The following is a 14,970-nucleotide window of genomic DNA, read 5'->3' on the forward strand; positions in this document are numbered from 1 at the left end:
CAGTTGGTGAGTGGGGGAAAAGATTTTGCCCTCTTACTTGTTGGAAGCCGTCCTTGTGCGAGGAGAAGATGACAGGGCAGGACTCCAGAGTCTTTTTTATTTTCAGTTTTCTTCCCGGGTCTGGGACCAGCTCTGCTGTGGGTTACACAGCTTCTTCCTTGTGAGCACTGGTGTTCTCACCTTGTGAGCACTGGTGTTGAGGTCTGTGAGGGGTAGTGCTGTTCCTTTATTTCACTCTCTCCTATGCCTGCAGAAGTATTTGTAGCTAAGTGAAGGGACCCCATATGGTTTGCCGCTTGGATAATGGTTTTGGAGCATCTTAGAGCCTTTACCGTATTTATTCTTAAAGTCTTGACAGGGTCTTGGGGGAAAAAAGGACCTGATATTTGGCCTCCCCCCATACACCCTCCTTTCCCTCTCTCGGCCTTACTGCATCTGAGCAATAAATAGCAAGTACTTCTGAAAATGCTCCTAGTTGGCTAATGTAATTGAGTAGAAGAACAGTCTCCAGAGACATTTTTCCCCCTTTCATGATGGTCTTGAAAATGGTACTTTAATTTGGGGATGTGCAAGTTCCTGTGGAACATAATCATATGCTGTGCACTGCAGATGACGGGTAAGTCCCTTCAAGGACATGAGGCTGCCTAAATATGCTCTGCTTTCCCTCTTTGGATACTGTGAAGCCGTTTTCCTGGCAGGTTGCCAGAAGACATTCGTAACTGGGCCTGTCTTGGGGAATTGTCACTTCCTCTCTTTTGCTGTCACCGTGGCTAGTCTAGGTCTAGACCACTGTGTGTCCGAGGACGGGGCAGACAGGAGAGAGGATATGCCGACTTTTGCTGTTCCCTGCCAAGGGGAAGGTTGGTTTTCTCTCTTGATTCTCAGATTCCACATTTGGTCTTCCTGTAGCAGACTTGAGGAATATTTGAAAATCTTGTTTTGCCACCATTACTAGAATGTTTCAAGTTGCCTTATCTGTTTAGAAGTTCAAGAAGTATATTGAGTTACCTCCAACTACATATACAGAGATACATCTGAATTCCCTAGTTATTTAGTTGTTTATTTTGTTTAACCATTTGACATTAATCGAACACTTCAGTATTGCTTCTGACTTTTAAACCTTTAACCTCCCTTTACTTGCCATTGTTTTAAGTGGGGCTAGGTGCTCCAAAATATATACAGCAGCATTTCTCGAAAGTGTGGTCCACAGACCTTCTTGCTACTTTCTAAAAATACAGAATTAAGGAAATCACATACCAGCCTTACTGAATCACAATATCTGGTGTGGGCCTGGCAGTCTGCATGTTTACAAGCTCCCAGGGGAGACTTAGGCACACCAAAATGTGACAACCGCTGGTAGGTGGTGATTGCTTTTTGGAAGTAACAAGCCAAGAGTACAGTGTCCTGCCCACCAGCAGTAAGCATGGGCCTCTGAGATAGCTGGGTCCACAGTCCTGGTTCTGCTGTTACCTGTTACATGAGCTGGGAATGTTCCTGTTCCTTGCTGTAAAATTGGGATCCTGATCCTTGCCACCATCCAGGTAGCACTGCTGTCAGCATTCAGCCTGCTCGATAGGATTGTTATTGTAGGTGTCATAGGGTGTCATTGTAGGGGAGGAAAGTTTTCCTTCCCCTCTAGGGTCCCTGTGTGGGTCTGAAAATTAAACTGACAAAGATAGATCATAAGGAGAAAGACATACAGATTTATTTAATGTAAGACTTATGTGACATGGAAGCTTTCATAAGGAGATAAAGATGCTAAGAAACAGACCTGAGTATTTTTATGCTGGGTCAGTGAAGAATGGATTGCCTGGTAGAAATATGATGGGTGAAAGAATACGAGGGAAGTGTCAAGGCCTGTTGGTTTTGATTCTTCACAATGTCGTCTTTTCTTTGGAAATAAGGATGCTCTTTTCCTTCCCCCGAATATAGGACGGCATCTCCCCCATGAGGTTTTATGACCTGTTGGAGGTGAGAAGAATAGGGATAAGTTCAAAATGACCTTCCTATTTCTATTGTTTTCTCAGACTCCTTCTACTTGAACCCCATCATTAACAATAGTATTTATTATTATACCTTAAATTCCGGTGGGTTTTTTTTTTTAATGTTTATTTATTTTTGAGAGAGTCAGAGGGAGAGACAGAGCAGGGCAGGGGCAGAGAGAGAGGGAGACAGAATCCCAAGCAGGCTCTGCATTGTCAGCACAGAGCCCGATGTGGAGCTCGAACCCATGAGTTGTGAGAGCATGACCTGAGCCGAAAAGAAGAGTAGGACACTTAACCTACTGAGCTACCCACGTGCCCCACATTCCAGTGTTTTTATACATGTTATTAGATCCTTAAACATGAGATCAGCAAGGTCAAATATAATTGTCAGAAAAATTAAGAAAAATTGAGGGTCCTATGAAAACAGTGGAACTTCAGGGGCATAATCATGGGGTGAAAGTGTAGCCCTTCTAATCTTATACCTGTGAATTTTTATAATCACTTTTTTTTCTAATTTGATTTTCTAATTTCATTTTTTTTTTTTCTAATTTGATTTCTATTGTTTACCATCCCCTCTTTGCCTCATGGAGATATGTATGAAATGTATTGCCTTGTGAATTTAGGACTTAACTCAGACCATGTCTCTTCAATAGACCCTATTTACCTTTGATTGGCAGGGTGAAATGGAGCTAATTAGGAATTAAACACCTTTTTTTCTGTGAAACAACTCCTGGAGAAATGTTTGGATATACAAACTTTCTCTGTATGGTCCTTTAGGTAGAATGGTACAAACTCTCTTCCATTTGGCCAAGTTTTGAAACTTTCCCCAGGTGCCGACTGTCGCTTTCAAGTTAGCTGACCACGTTTACTAAAAATATGCTACTCTGTGTTAAGGACCATAAAACAGTGGATATCCATGTGGATTCTGTCTCCTGGCTGCCAAGGGAATTGAAAGGTTCTTGATTGTAAATATGCCCAGGTCATGTGGTAATGTTCCTATGTCCAATCTATAATTCAAATGGAAATAGGAGCCTCTGTTTATCAAAATGCATGTGTGTCAGGGCAGCTGGGACTGGCCATTACTTACTGTTGGAAATTTTATCCATTTTAATCTGATCATGTCTGTTCTTATTTTAGTTCAACGGTCACTTTTTAAAAATCTTCATAGAGTACAGTTCTGCTTGGCTACTTTAATTAATATTATTATAGTTCAGGTCTCCTATTAAAAACAAAAATCAAACTTCTTTTTGACCCTGGTTACTTGAGAGCACATTTGTAGTTAAATTTTTCCCTTCTGTCTCATGGAAGGATATATCTATGAACTTTTTTTGTTTTTGAGGGACAAAATGGAATTTAATTCATTTTTTATGAGGAAAAGAATGGCTGTTTGTTTCATATTTTATTCCTGTGCAGTAAAGTATTCCCTGAGCAAAGGGAAAATGTTGACCAAACAAGGTTTGGGGTTTGCTATCCCTAAACATTTTTTGCTTAAGAAACATTCCAACATTGTTGAATAATCTAGTAGGCATTCCTTTCTCGGCCTTGGTATTATACCACATGTGCTTCAGGCTCTCTTTTTTTTCTTTTTCTTTTTCTTTTTCTTTTTCTTTTTCTTTTTCTTTTTCTTTTTCTTTTTCTTTTTCTTTTTCTTTTTCTTTTTCTTTCTCTTTCTCTTTCTCTTTCTCTTTTTCTTTTTCTTTTTTTTCTTTTTCTTTCTTTTTCTGTTTTCCTTTTTCTTTTTCTGTTTCCTTTTTCTTTCTCTTTTTCTTTTTCTTTTTCTTTTAAAGACAGAAAACCTCACAGAGATAGTTGGAAGTGCCATGTACTCATTCTCAAACCCATTCTTTCCCTCTGTTCCTTTTTTTTTCCACTGCCCATCTCACATCAGTAACCACTGTCTTTGATTTCTTTGCATTTTATACTTTTGTTGCTTATATGCCTCTATGTTGCTTGCGTGTGGTTTTAGTCAGTATTTAAGTGGGATTTTACTGTAGCATTCTACAACTTGCTTTTCCTACTCAATATTTTTTGAAATTTGCTCATTTGTTGGGTTGCTTTAATTTAGCATAACAGCTCTGTAGTATTTGACTCTGGGGTCGTACCATAAACATTGTTACTGTGAGTTTTGTTATATTTGCTTGCATGTATGAGACTTTTCTACGGTATATGCCCACCTCTAAGTAGAATTTCCTAATTATAGAGGTGCGTATCTTCAACTTTAACCAAATGATGACAAGTAGCACCATGTCAAGATGCCATAGAATTTGAGCCATTTTTTACTCCCCATCTGTGGTTAACAGGGCATTTGCATTTCCCCACGTTCTCACCTTAAAATTTTTGCCAATGTAATGGATCATAATTTACTTAATTTCCTTGATGATTAATTAAAAATTACTTTTTTCATATATTTAGTGTCCAGTTGGAGTTTTTTCGTGAAATGCCTGTTTATACTTTTCGTCAGTTCTTCTGTTGGATTGTTTCTCTTTTTTTCTTATTGAGTTGTTACAATTCTTACTTTCTTTACAGAGCAAATTGGAGTAATCAGAATATCCAGTGATTCTTACACCACATCTACCGACCTGACAGTATTTGCATGCACACACCTGAGCTGAATTACGGTGTAAAGAAAGCCGCTCCCACCTTGCCTATTCAAGGACATTGCTTTGGAAGTTCTGTCCTCTCTCGTTTACGTTGTCAGGTTTTTGCTCTCTGCTGGACCATTGCCTGTCTTTTCTCTTATCGAAAATGGAAAACGGAAGTACTTTCTCTTTGCCCTGCCTCCTCTGCCAGCTGCCACATAATCCCTTCAGACTCCTTTGTGGCACAGCTTTCAAAAGCATTGCATGTGCTTGCTTTTTCCAGTCCTTCACTTCCCATTCCTGGTTCCAGTCAGCCTTCCACCCCCGCTGCTCACCCAGAACTCTTCTTGTCCAGTTACTGATGGATGACCTCTACTTAGCTTAATGCATCATGCAAATCTTAGTGTCGCCCTCCCCTCCCCCCCCCCCCCCCCCCCCCCCCGCCCCCGCCCTGGTTTGCTGCACTTGGCACCATTGGTCATTTCCTCCTTCTCAATTCACTTTCTTTTTCTGGCTTCTAGGGCCTAATGCTCCGGTAGTTTCCTCCTACCTAGCTCACTGAGTGCTCCTTCTCACTCTCCTTTTACAAATTCCTCTCTTAGCCCTTTTTAATGTTATAATGTCTCAAGGCTCAGTCCTCAAGTCCTTTTCAGACTCATAGCTTTAAACACCACCTATGTGCCAGTCACTCCCAAATGTGTACCTTCAGTTCAGAGCTTTCCTCCCAACTCCACCCTTGTTTATCCAGCCTGTAGACTTGGAAGTCTAGCATGTTAGGAACTAAACTCCTGATCATCTCCTCTGATGATCCCACCTGTTTTTCCTTTTGCTCACCTAAAAACCCTTGTAGTCATCCTTGGCTCCTCCCTTTCACACCTCTCATGCCTTCTGTCAGAATATTTCCCGATTCTGATCCCTTCTTACCTCCTTCGCTGCTCCCTCCTTGATGTAATCTACCACCATTTGCTGCCCAGATTACTGTCCTAGTCTCCTAATGGATCTCTTTTTGCTTTACCCTTTTCTTGCTGTAGTGTCTGTTATCAACAAAGTGGTCAGAGTAACCTTTACAGATGTTAAGTCAGATGTGTGTCTTCAACTCTGATTGCTCTCCCCTTGTGCATGCTGCCATAGCTGCAGTGGTGTCTTCGCTGTTCCTTGAACCCACTCAGGGTCTTGGCTTTGGCTGTTTTCCCCGTCTTTCTCCAGATGGCTCAACCCCATACCTTCTTCGAGGCTTTGTTTTTAACAGACCCTGATCACATTACAACTGTGGCTCTGCACTCCAACTCGCTCTCATCCTGCTCTGCTTTTTCTATTTCTGTTTCAGTTATCAGCTACTAAGTGTTTGTGCTTTGGCCTGTCACTTTGTTCATGAAGTCTTTTCACTAAGGAACTGCTTTAATTTTAATGGAACCACATTTATTAGTTGTTGTTGTTGTTGTTGTTGTTGTTTGCCTCATGGTTCCTCCCCCCACCCCCTTATTTTAAAGTTTATTCACTTATTTTTGAGAGCGTATGAGAGGGAGCGAGAGAATCCCAAGGAAACTCTATACCCAGCTCAGTGTGGATCCCGATATGGGGCTCGATGCCACGACTGGGAGATCACGACCTGAGCCTAAATCAAGAGTCAACTGACTGAGCCACCTAGGTGCCCTGGTTTGTATTTTTTCAGGTCTTGTTTAAGAAATCCTGGAGCATCCCTAGATATTTGAGCTACAGGATGAGCTAGATAAAATTTGGTTTCAGGTTGAGGCCCAAAACTAGGGGGTTGAATATAAGGCCTTGATCGGAGGTCTCTTTCATTCCCTCTAAGTTAGCACTGAACGACGTTTTGGCAGTAAGCCAAACAACTCCTGTAAAAATGCGAGGTGTGTCTTTAGATGCTAAGATTTGGGTGTTGGGCCTCCCTTTCCAAACCAGTGAGAGGTATAGATAATTAGTTATCTCTAATGTAGGAGTCATTTCAGGGTCTATATGTACCATGTCCTTTCTCAGGATGAACAGTGATTACAGTACATACTGGTTTGTGTATTATCTGTCCACCAGATAAAGCAAGAATTCTCTTCTATTTTAATTTTTTTAAAAATATTTCTGTGTAAATTAGATTCTAAACTAGACAGTCCTTTTTATCAGGCAAGATTCTGCTAAAGTCCTGTTTTCTCAGAATACATTCCATACCTCAATTGCCTCCTAGAGATTTCAGAGGCTTTTATGTACCTGGTAATTTGGAGGAATTGCTTTTATTTTGTGGTTTCCTAGGGACTTCTAATATCTCTCTTGTAAGATGTTTGCAGATGTCAATAGCTACTAGCTCTGAAGGGTTAGAGTAACAAGATCATTCTATTTTCACTTCTGATACCTTGTTTTCTGCTTGTGCTATTAGTTCTTTCCCAGCTTCATGAGAGACATGTAATCAGACTCTGAAGTTGACCGTTTTTTGATTGGGATATTTGTTGGTATAGTATTTACTTTTCCTTCATTCTTTGAGAGCATTTTGTCTTGGGTCAGTCCTGTTGAGTCTTTCTTATTCAGACAGCCATTTTCTTTCCTTTCCTTTCCTTTCCTTTCCTTTCCTTTCCTTTCCTTTCCTTTCCTTTTCTTGCTTTTCTTTCAATGTTTGTGTATTTATTTTGAGAGCAAGAGAGGGAGAGTGGAACCATGAGCAGGGAAAGTGGGGAGAGAGAGAGAGAAAGAGAAAGAGAGAGAGAAACTCAAGCAGGCCCCACGCTGTCAGCGTAGAGCCCTGATTGATCTCCTGAACCATGAGATCATGACCTGAGTCAAAATCAAAGAGTTGGATGCTTAACCGACTGAGCCACCCAGGCGTCCCCAGACAGCCATTTTCATTCATTTAGGTGTACCTCATCTCGTGACCTTCATCTGAATTCTTGATAAAACCGTATCTCTTAGCTTTTGTTCATTGTTTTGGAGTTCCAATCAAGTGATACTGCCTTGTGATCTCTTTGGTGTTTCAGAAAAAGTAGAGTAAGGTTCATACATTCAGGTTCTGTGACAGATCATGAGACTATGCAAGGTAAATGTCCATACTTTGTTCAGTTCACTTTTTAAAATACTGTTCACTTAGGCTTGTGTAATTATAGAGCTACTCTCTGTAAATAGGTTGTCCTCTATTGTGTGGTAAATATGAATATGCTGGCACTTCTTTATTCCCGAGGGCTTATTTTGATAACCATTGATTTTGTCTGTATGAAAAATCCTGTTCATTATTGGCACCTAGAATCTTCTGTCTAGCCGGCATTCTTTCTGTATCATTGAGTGTCATCATAAGCTCTGTTTTATGGCTTATATATTATACTTGGCACCTTCGTCGTGACTCAAAATTTTGATTGGACTTCCTGGATATTTATAAAATATCCGTAACCCTGTATATCTGCCCTGTATTACCCAGAACTCCCTCTACCTGGGCAACTCTCATGTATTCCATTTCCCCTTTTCTTTTTCCTGTAAGAAAAAGTTCAGTTCGGTGTTACTGTTTCTTTAGAAAGATTTTCATATTCAGAGCCATACCTCACTTATTAGGCAGTGATCGTGACACCCCAGGGCTTTGGTCAGGGTATGGCCATCGATGTTCCTCTTAAGAGCATGTGGAGGCTCACACATCCAAGAAGGAATAGAAACTTGGGTTCATTTCTGAATGTGCCTCCTTAACTTCCAAGAAGAGTACCATAATGCTGCTGCTGCCTTTTGGTCACTGTTGTTTGAACCAGAAGAATTAGAAGGCAGTTAGATGACGAATGTGAAGCTCACACTCAAATTATGTGTATTCTCATAAGAGGTTTATCATGGCGATATCAATGAATTGAAATGTTTAAATAACGTGTTCTGGACACCAAAGCTTGATCAGGGTCTAAGAGGAAACACCTATTTCAGTTCCCTTGACCTCAATCTTATCATTAGGATTAGTTTAAATATGGGGTATTAAAATGATAAAGATTTTTTATTTAGGAGGAGTTGGCTATTTATGAGAAGAAATAATTTGAATGCTTCTTTGAGTGTGGAATGGATTATAAAGAGATCTTGTTTTGTCAGAGGTGTAATAGATGGTAAAGGTAAGGCCGGGTGAGCTAACTGTACAGGATGGTAAGCAACAGCACACTTCTGGGTCAGGAGTTCGTCCTTGATTTTCTTCTTTATTTGTGAATTTTCCCTCCAGCATTAATGGTCCAGGAGATTCTGAAATCTGTACATAGTCTTCTTCTAGCTTGGTTGCGTTTTGTGTGTTGTGTGTTGTGTGTGTGTGTGTGTGTGTGTGTGTGTGTGTGTGTATCTCTCTCTCTCTCTCTCTCTATATATATATATATATACACATATATACATATGTCATTTTTCATATTTCTTTTGTATTTAGTTCATCCAGCCATTACTTGAGTATGAAGGGAGGTACTGTACTTGGCTCTAGGGTCACAGAATAACAGAAGTGGATGGGATTTGTGTTCTTTTGGAACTTCTGGGTTAGCTGGGGAGAGACATTAAAGTAATCATAGCAAGTGATCTAGCTAGCATCTCCCTGTTTCTTTTAACATCCTCCACCCCTCCATTCTCCGCATCAAAAGGCAAACTTTTCTAGACTCCATGTATGTGTCACCATGAGTTAGAATATTGGATTCTTTTTTTATCCGCTCTATCCATTCTGTTAATTCATTTCTTAAAATGCTTCTCATATCTCTTCAGTTTCCTACCCATTCCCTCTTCTGTCAAGTTCCTCTAGAACTTTCTCTCATATTCCCCAAGTTCTATGCTTAGAATAGTAACCCTTTTGGGGAGAAGTCTGGGGCCTGTGAGATAATGAAAGAATTGTGTATGTCGATATTCATGCATGTGAGTGTTATGTTGAAATACTATTTATTCCTGCCTCCTTTAGCTTGTTCTGTTTTTTAAACTCTAATTTTCTTCCTAGTTTTTTCTTACCCTGTAAACTCACATTAATTCAGTGAAACCTTGTCACCTTGTCAGTGAAACATTTCCTGATTACTTCTTTCTTTCCACTTCCCTGAACTCTGATAGCACTTAGTCCCTAGTCTATATCACAGTTTAGCACTTACTCAAAACTGCTTTGTGTTGCCATTTCGTATCTTTTCTTGTGTTACTCTGTTAGGTTGCAAATATTTTGAATCTAGGATTATAACCTGTATTTACAGAGAGCTTTGTATGGGTCTGTTGGTTGATAGGTGCTTAATAACGGCTTACAGAATAATGGAACTAGATTCATAGTGTATCTATGAATATTTGGAGGGCCCTAATACTTACTGAGCTTCTTCTGTACCACAGTTAATACAGGTGATGACCACTTAGGTTGTTTCCAGGTTGGGTAACTATAAACATTCCATTAGTTATTATTTATTTATTAAAAAAATTTTTTTTAATGTTTATTTATTTTTGAGGGGCAGAGAGAGAGAGAGAGAGAAAGAGAGAGAGAGGGAGGGAGGGAGAGGGAGAGACAGAATCCAAAGCAGGCTCCAAGCTCTGAGGTGTCAACACAGAGCCCCACGCGGGGCTAGAACTCATGGACCATAAGATCATGACCTGAGCTGAAGTCAGATGCTTAACCTGCTGAGTCACCCAGGAGCCCCTCCATTAGTTATTTTTGAGTCTATCATGTGAAAAAGATAATCTTATTCCCTATAAAATACTTCATCCAAATATTTATTAATTATTTACGGTGTATCTAGCACTTAGTATCTGTGATATGAGGAGGCAGTATATTTCCAACGTAGCATATTTCAGATGTATTCCAGTGTCTGGTTTTATTGGCTGTGTTCATTTGCCTGTTTTTTGTTTTTTGTTTTTCATTCCTGATGTGATACTTTGTTTTTCTTTTAGGATAAGAACAAGAAACTACGTCCCCTATATGACATCCCCTACATGTTTGAAGCTCGGGAATTTCTTCGAAAGAAGCTTATTGGGAAAAAGGTAAAGGATGACAGAAACATATTTGCAAATTGTTGGGGATCATCGTAAGCTGGGCCCTCGTCATGGAATCCCAGAGACCTGCAGATGACGCTCGTCCACCAAGTCAAGCGGAATTACTTTCGATACGAAGAGGGGCGTGTCTGTGTATCAGGAAGTGGTATCCCATGGGAGAAATTGAAAATTGGGGCCCTGACCACAGTGTGATTGCCAAAGCCCTCACAGCATGCTCTTTCCAGGGTCCAGGCTCAATTCCAGTTTCAATAATTGCATATTGCCCTGAGCTTCATTTACTTGGCTCTCTCGTTCCCTTCAGCCACCTCCATTAAAAGTCGGTGCTGCGGGATATGCTATTGAAGGAAAGTTTCCTATTTTTTTCTGCCTCCCTTACTTCTGAGGGATAGGTTGGCTGTTGAGAAGAGGGGCTCTCCTGGATTGGGAGCGTGCTTCCTGAAGTGAACTGTGGTGCATATGCCTCCTCCACTTCTTCGGCTTTTGTCATATTTCCTGGAGCTTCTGCTGCAAGTGTGAGGGGAGCCTTGTGTGGTTTCCCAGGAGTTCCTGTGAAGCCTTTGGTGCAGCACATTGACTTTCTAGTCTAGTGCAACAGCTTAGAGACCCTAAGAGTGCATTTCCTTGTGTTCTTAGAGCATAATTATGACCAGCTGCAGAACTTGCCATTCTGGGAGGCTGAGAGTGAGCCTCTGAGCATTCCCTTATTTTCCCTGCCCTCCCCACCGTCAATATTCTGGGCAGGTGTCTGTGTCCTTGATGAACAAAGGAAATGAATGGCGTCGTTCCTTTGATGGCAATTGATGGAAATCTGTTCAAGGAGAGACTGTGATTTGTCTTTTCTGTACTTTGCTTCAGTGAGGGTTGTTCTGGAAAATACCTTGTTTTGGGTTGATTTTTCCTATATCTTCAGAAAGATAAGGCCATTCTGCTGTATATCTGGCCTTAACACATTAATGCCACATTAGCATTCTTTACCTAAATGCAGATTTTTAATGATGTGACAGGTTTGATAAGGCTCTGGCTTTTGAACCAATGCCAAAGTAGTCTTTCATAAACATAAGCAATTTTTATTGTATACCATAGTCACTAGAAATATAAATTATAACAAAGAGATTTTGAAGTTGGCATGAGATGAAATTGCTAATTTTGAAACAGAAACTAAACTGGATTTCCTAAAACGAACGTTAAATCTCCTCAGATTCCTCCAGAGAATAGGCTCATTTGTCATTGTATAAAACTTGACAGAATGCTGTATTCATTCATGAAGTGTAGTGCGAATGATGGCTTTAAGCCTCTTTCAATTTCTAGATCTCCTGTTATCTGATCTAATGTCGACATCTCTATTTCACCAAGTGTATATCCTATCATTCATTTACTGGCTCATAAACAATAGCATAGAGGCAAACAAGGAATTCCCTCAAAAGTGTGGATTTCTATTGAAATCCATCCAAAATCACCTCGAAAGGAGTGGTGGCGCATATTTGATTCCTGTGCAGCTGTTTGCGTGGCGTGTGTTCTGACATCCACCTGGTTTCTTTAATAGTGCCCTTGCCTGATTCTGTTTCATCCGTGGGAGCATCGATCACAGCTATTGCAGCCAATGCTGAGTGGTCCTAGAAGGTTAGCCCAAGGTTCTGCTCTCAGAACCTGTCCAGGCCTCTGTAAAGACCTCTGTGGATAGAAGGACCGACCTCAAGTGTCAGATATGATGGCAATTCTTAAGCAATTAGGTTCCTTCTTGGTGAGAGAAGCGTTGTTTACTGGTTCTTCTGCATAAGAGTGATTGGATTCTATTTGTGCTGAGCCCAAGTTTTGTCCCCCACGGTGACATTGTATAAATGATGAATACCGTATCCCTGCGTGGGGAGTAGGATGCCGCTCAGCTCTGCTGGGCTGGAACATTCCTGATGCAAACTGCTTTTCCTGACTCACCACCTGAAACCACTTGCCTGTCTTCTGGGCCCATCCGTTGCGACAGCGAACACCCATGTTTACTCTCGAGTCTGGGAGCAGGCAGGGCAGTTGCTGCCTCAGGGGGGTGGCTAGCACATCATTGCACATTTCTGCCAATTCCCTTCAGACCTCTGCAGCTGTTCAGCATGGCACATGGTGATTAAGAGGCACTGAGAGGGAGCATGTGTGCCTATGTGCCTCTGTGCACGAAAGCTGATTAGGGCAGCCTGTCACAGCTTAAGCAAGATAATGGAGGTAAAATCATCTTTTCTGCCCAGACTATTATTTGACCATCCCAGAGAGTCTATAATATGACAGTTTTGAGGAGTTTCTAGAATGTAGAGAAATAAGATTGAAGGTAAACTGCTGAGGTGCTTTGTTGGGTTCAGTGGTCTCCATTTCAGTTATGGAAATTCACTTCAATTCATTCCCAAGGTGTAATTCTGGCTAAGTGCCTTAATTAATGGAACCACGCACCTCTCCGAGCCTTGGTTTCATCACTTGTGAACTAGGAATATTATTTGCCTTCCCCTGTCTCGTGGGATTGTTACCAGAATCTAGGATATTAGCCTTTCATATTTTTCCACATGCCAGTCTGTTGTGGTGTTGTGTTTAATAATGCTGCTTCTTATAGAATCTAGCACAGCCTCCCCTTTTCAGTTATCAAATTTTTTTTAACTGGCTCTGAGGTCAAGAGATGTGAATCAGTGTGCAACTAATTTGACTGCCATCAGCCCATTGCACAGATTTTTCTTTTTAGATTATCTCTCTTTTTAAATATTTATTATTATTATTTTAAACATTTATTTATTATTCAGAGACAGAGAACAAGCATGGGAGGGTCAGAGAGAGGGGGAGACACAGAATCCGAAGCAGGCTCCAGGCTCTGAGCTGTCAGCACAGAGCCCGACGTGGGGCTCGAACTCACAAACCACGAGATCATGACCTGAGCCAAAGTCGGATGCTTAACTGACTGAGCCACCCAGGCGCCCCCAGCCCATTGCACAGATTTGAGTAATATTGGTTGGATGTGGTGTCAAGTTTCCAACTTCCACAAAATGATTGCCTGCTCGGGCATTTGTGTATGTGTAAAGTGTGTATGTGTTGTGTAAAGTGTATGTTTGTGTGTGTGTTCTCTGGATGAGAGGGACGTAGACGGATACGTGTGTATCTTGGAAGTGTTTCAGAAGCTGTCTGACTTGCCATACTGCCTGGTAGAATTCCCTCCCCATCCTCTGTTTACCATCTGCCATCTGCTTTCACTGAAATCTTGACTAAGGAATATGCATGGTGAAGAACTGTCTTGTTACTTTCTTCTGGGGTTCTTCATGGCCCCAATATAGTGGAGAAATGGAATCCATGGTAACTTCCACACGTCTTTCAGTTTTGTGGTGTGATATCCTAGGTGTGTATAAGATGGTGAGAATGATGTCCTCCAAAAATAACCAGGGCTGCAGCCTTCTTCTAGCAGCGGGAGCAGTGTCTTTCTGTGTATATATATTTTTCTTCCTTAGAGAAGGTCAGTCTATTGAAAGGAAGAGTGTGGGTGCCTAAGTCATTTTGTTCTCAGTGGAAGAAGGTAATGGTAACTGGGATCTTCACTGGGAATTTTCTCCCAGCTACCTCATAGAATCTCGAAAGTAGAATCTCAAAATATTTTAAGTCTATGTAATACAGCATTTACAGATGACTTTTAAATCACTGTAACTCCTGTCCCTTAATTGCACAGTTTCCATCACCATGGGAACTGTTGCATTCAGACTTGTAACTTGTTTGGACAGTTGAGGGGTCAAAAATGGACAGGTGGAAGAGATGGAATCGCAAGAAGCAAGAGTGCATGGAAGCTTCGGCCCTGGCATTATATGCTCAGTCCAGGCTCTCCTATCTCCACTGAAAATTGAGCATTTTTCTTGATAAATGCAGACACTTGGAAAGTTACTGGGATATAAATAATACCAGGAGTTATTTCAAATTCATATTGCTTTAGATGATTCTTCTCTTTTGGAAAGTTAGTACTTTTCTTCCTGAAGTTCGTACTTTTGGGGGCATGGAACTCCTTGGGGTAGATGGAAACGGTCTTCATGTGCACCAGACTCACAAATCCGTCATGTCCAAAACCAAAGTTGTGATATCCTGTTAGAAAATTGAGGCTCCTCCCGTGTTCTGGAAGTCATGCCTCTCTGTTGCTGTTGGAGACATCTTTGACACCCTCTCTTCCTTAACCACCTTATTCCAGTCCCTCACCAACTCCTGCTGTGTAGATATGTGCATTTCCTCTTCCTTCCATTGTACTGCTGCTGTCTTGTCTTAGATCTCCTCTCACTGAGGCTCCTGGAACTTTTTTAGTGCTTTTCCCATAGCCACTCTTTCCCATTGCAGTCCATTCTCCACCTGCAGCTACTGGGAGCTTCACCAATGACAGTAACATTGTGCTCTGCCATTGCCTAAGGCTTTGGCTTCTCATTGCTTCCTTTGGCTTACTAGGTCCTGCATAATGTGGTTCCATCCTG

At 41.2% G+C, this 14,970-nt stretch overlaps 1 protein-coding gene across 1 annotated transcript in view; it reads left to right on the forward strand.

The window, feature by feature from the left end:
* Nucleotides 1-14,970, forward strand: part of SND1 (staphylococcal nuclease and tudor domain containing 1) — a 427,290-nt gene that overhangs the window by 144,217 nt on the left and 268,103 nt on the right. Inside the window, exon 11 of the mRNA XM_045495517.1 lies at nt 10,406-10,495. Within this exon, the coding sequence (XP_045351473.1) occupies nt 10,406-10,495 (90 nt within the window). The remainder of the gene's footprint in view (nt 1-10,405; nt 10,496-14,970) is intronic.

The sequence above is a fragment of the Leopardus geoffroyi genome, chromosome A2 (genome assembly GCF_018350155.1).
Source record: "Leopardus geoffroyi isolate Oge1 chromosome A2, O.geoffroyi_Oge1_pat1.0, whole genome shotgun sequence".
Taxonomy (NCBI): domain Eukaryota; kingdom Metazoa; phylum Chordata; class Mammalia; order Carnivora; family Felidae; genus Leopardus; species Leopardus geoffroyi.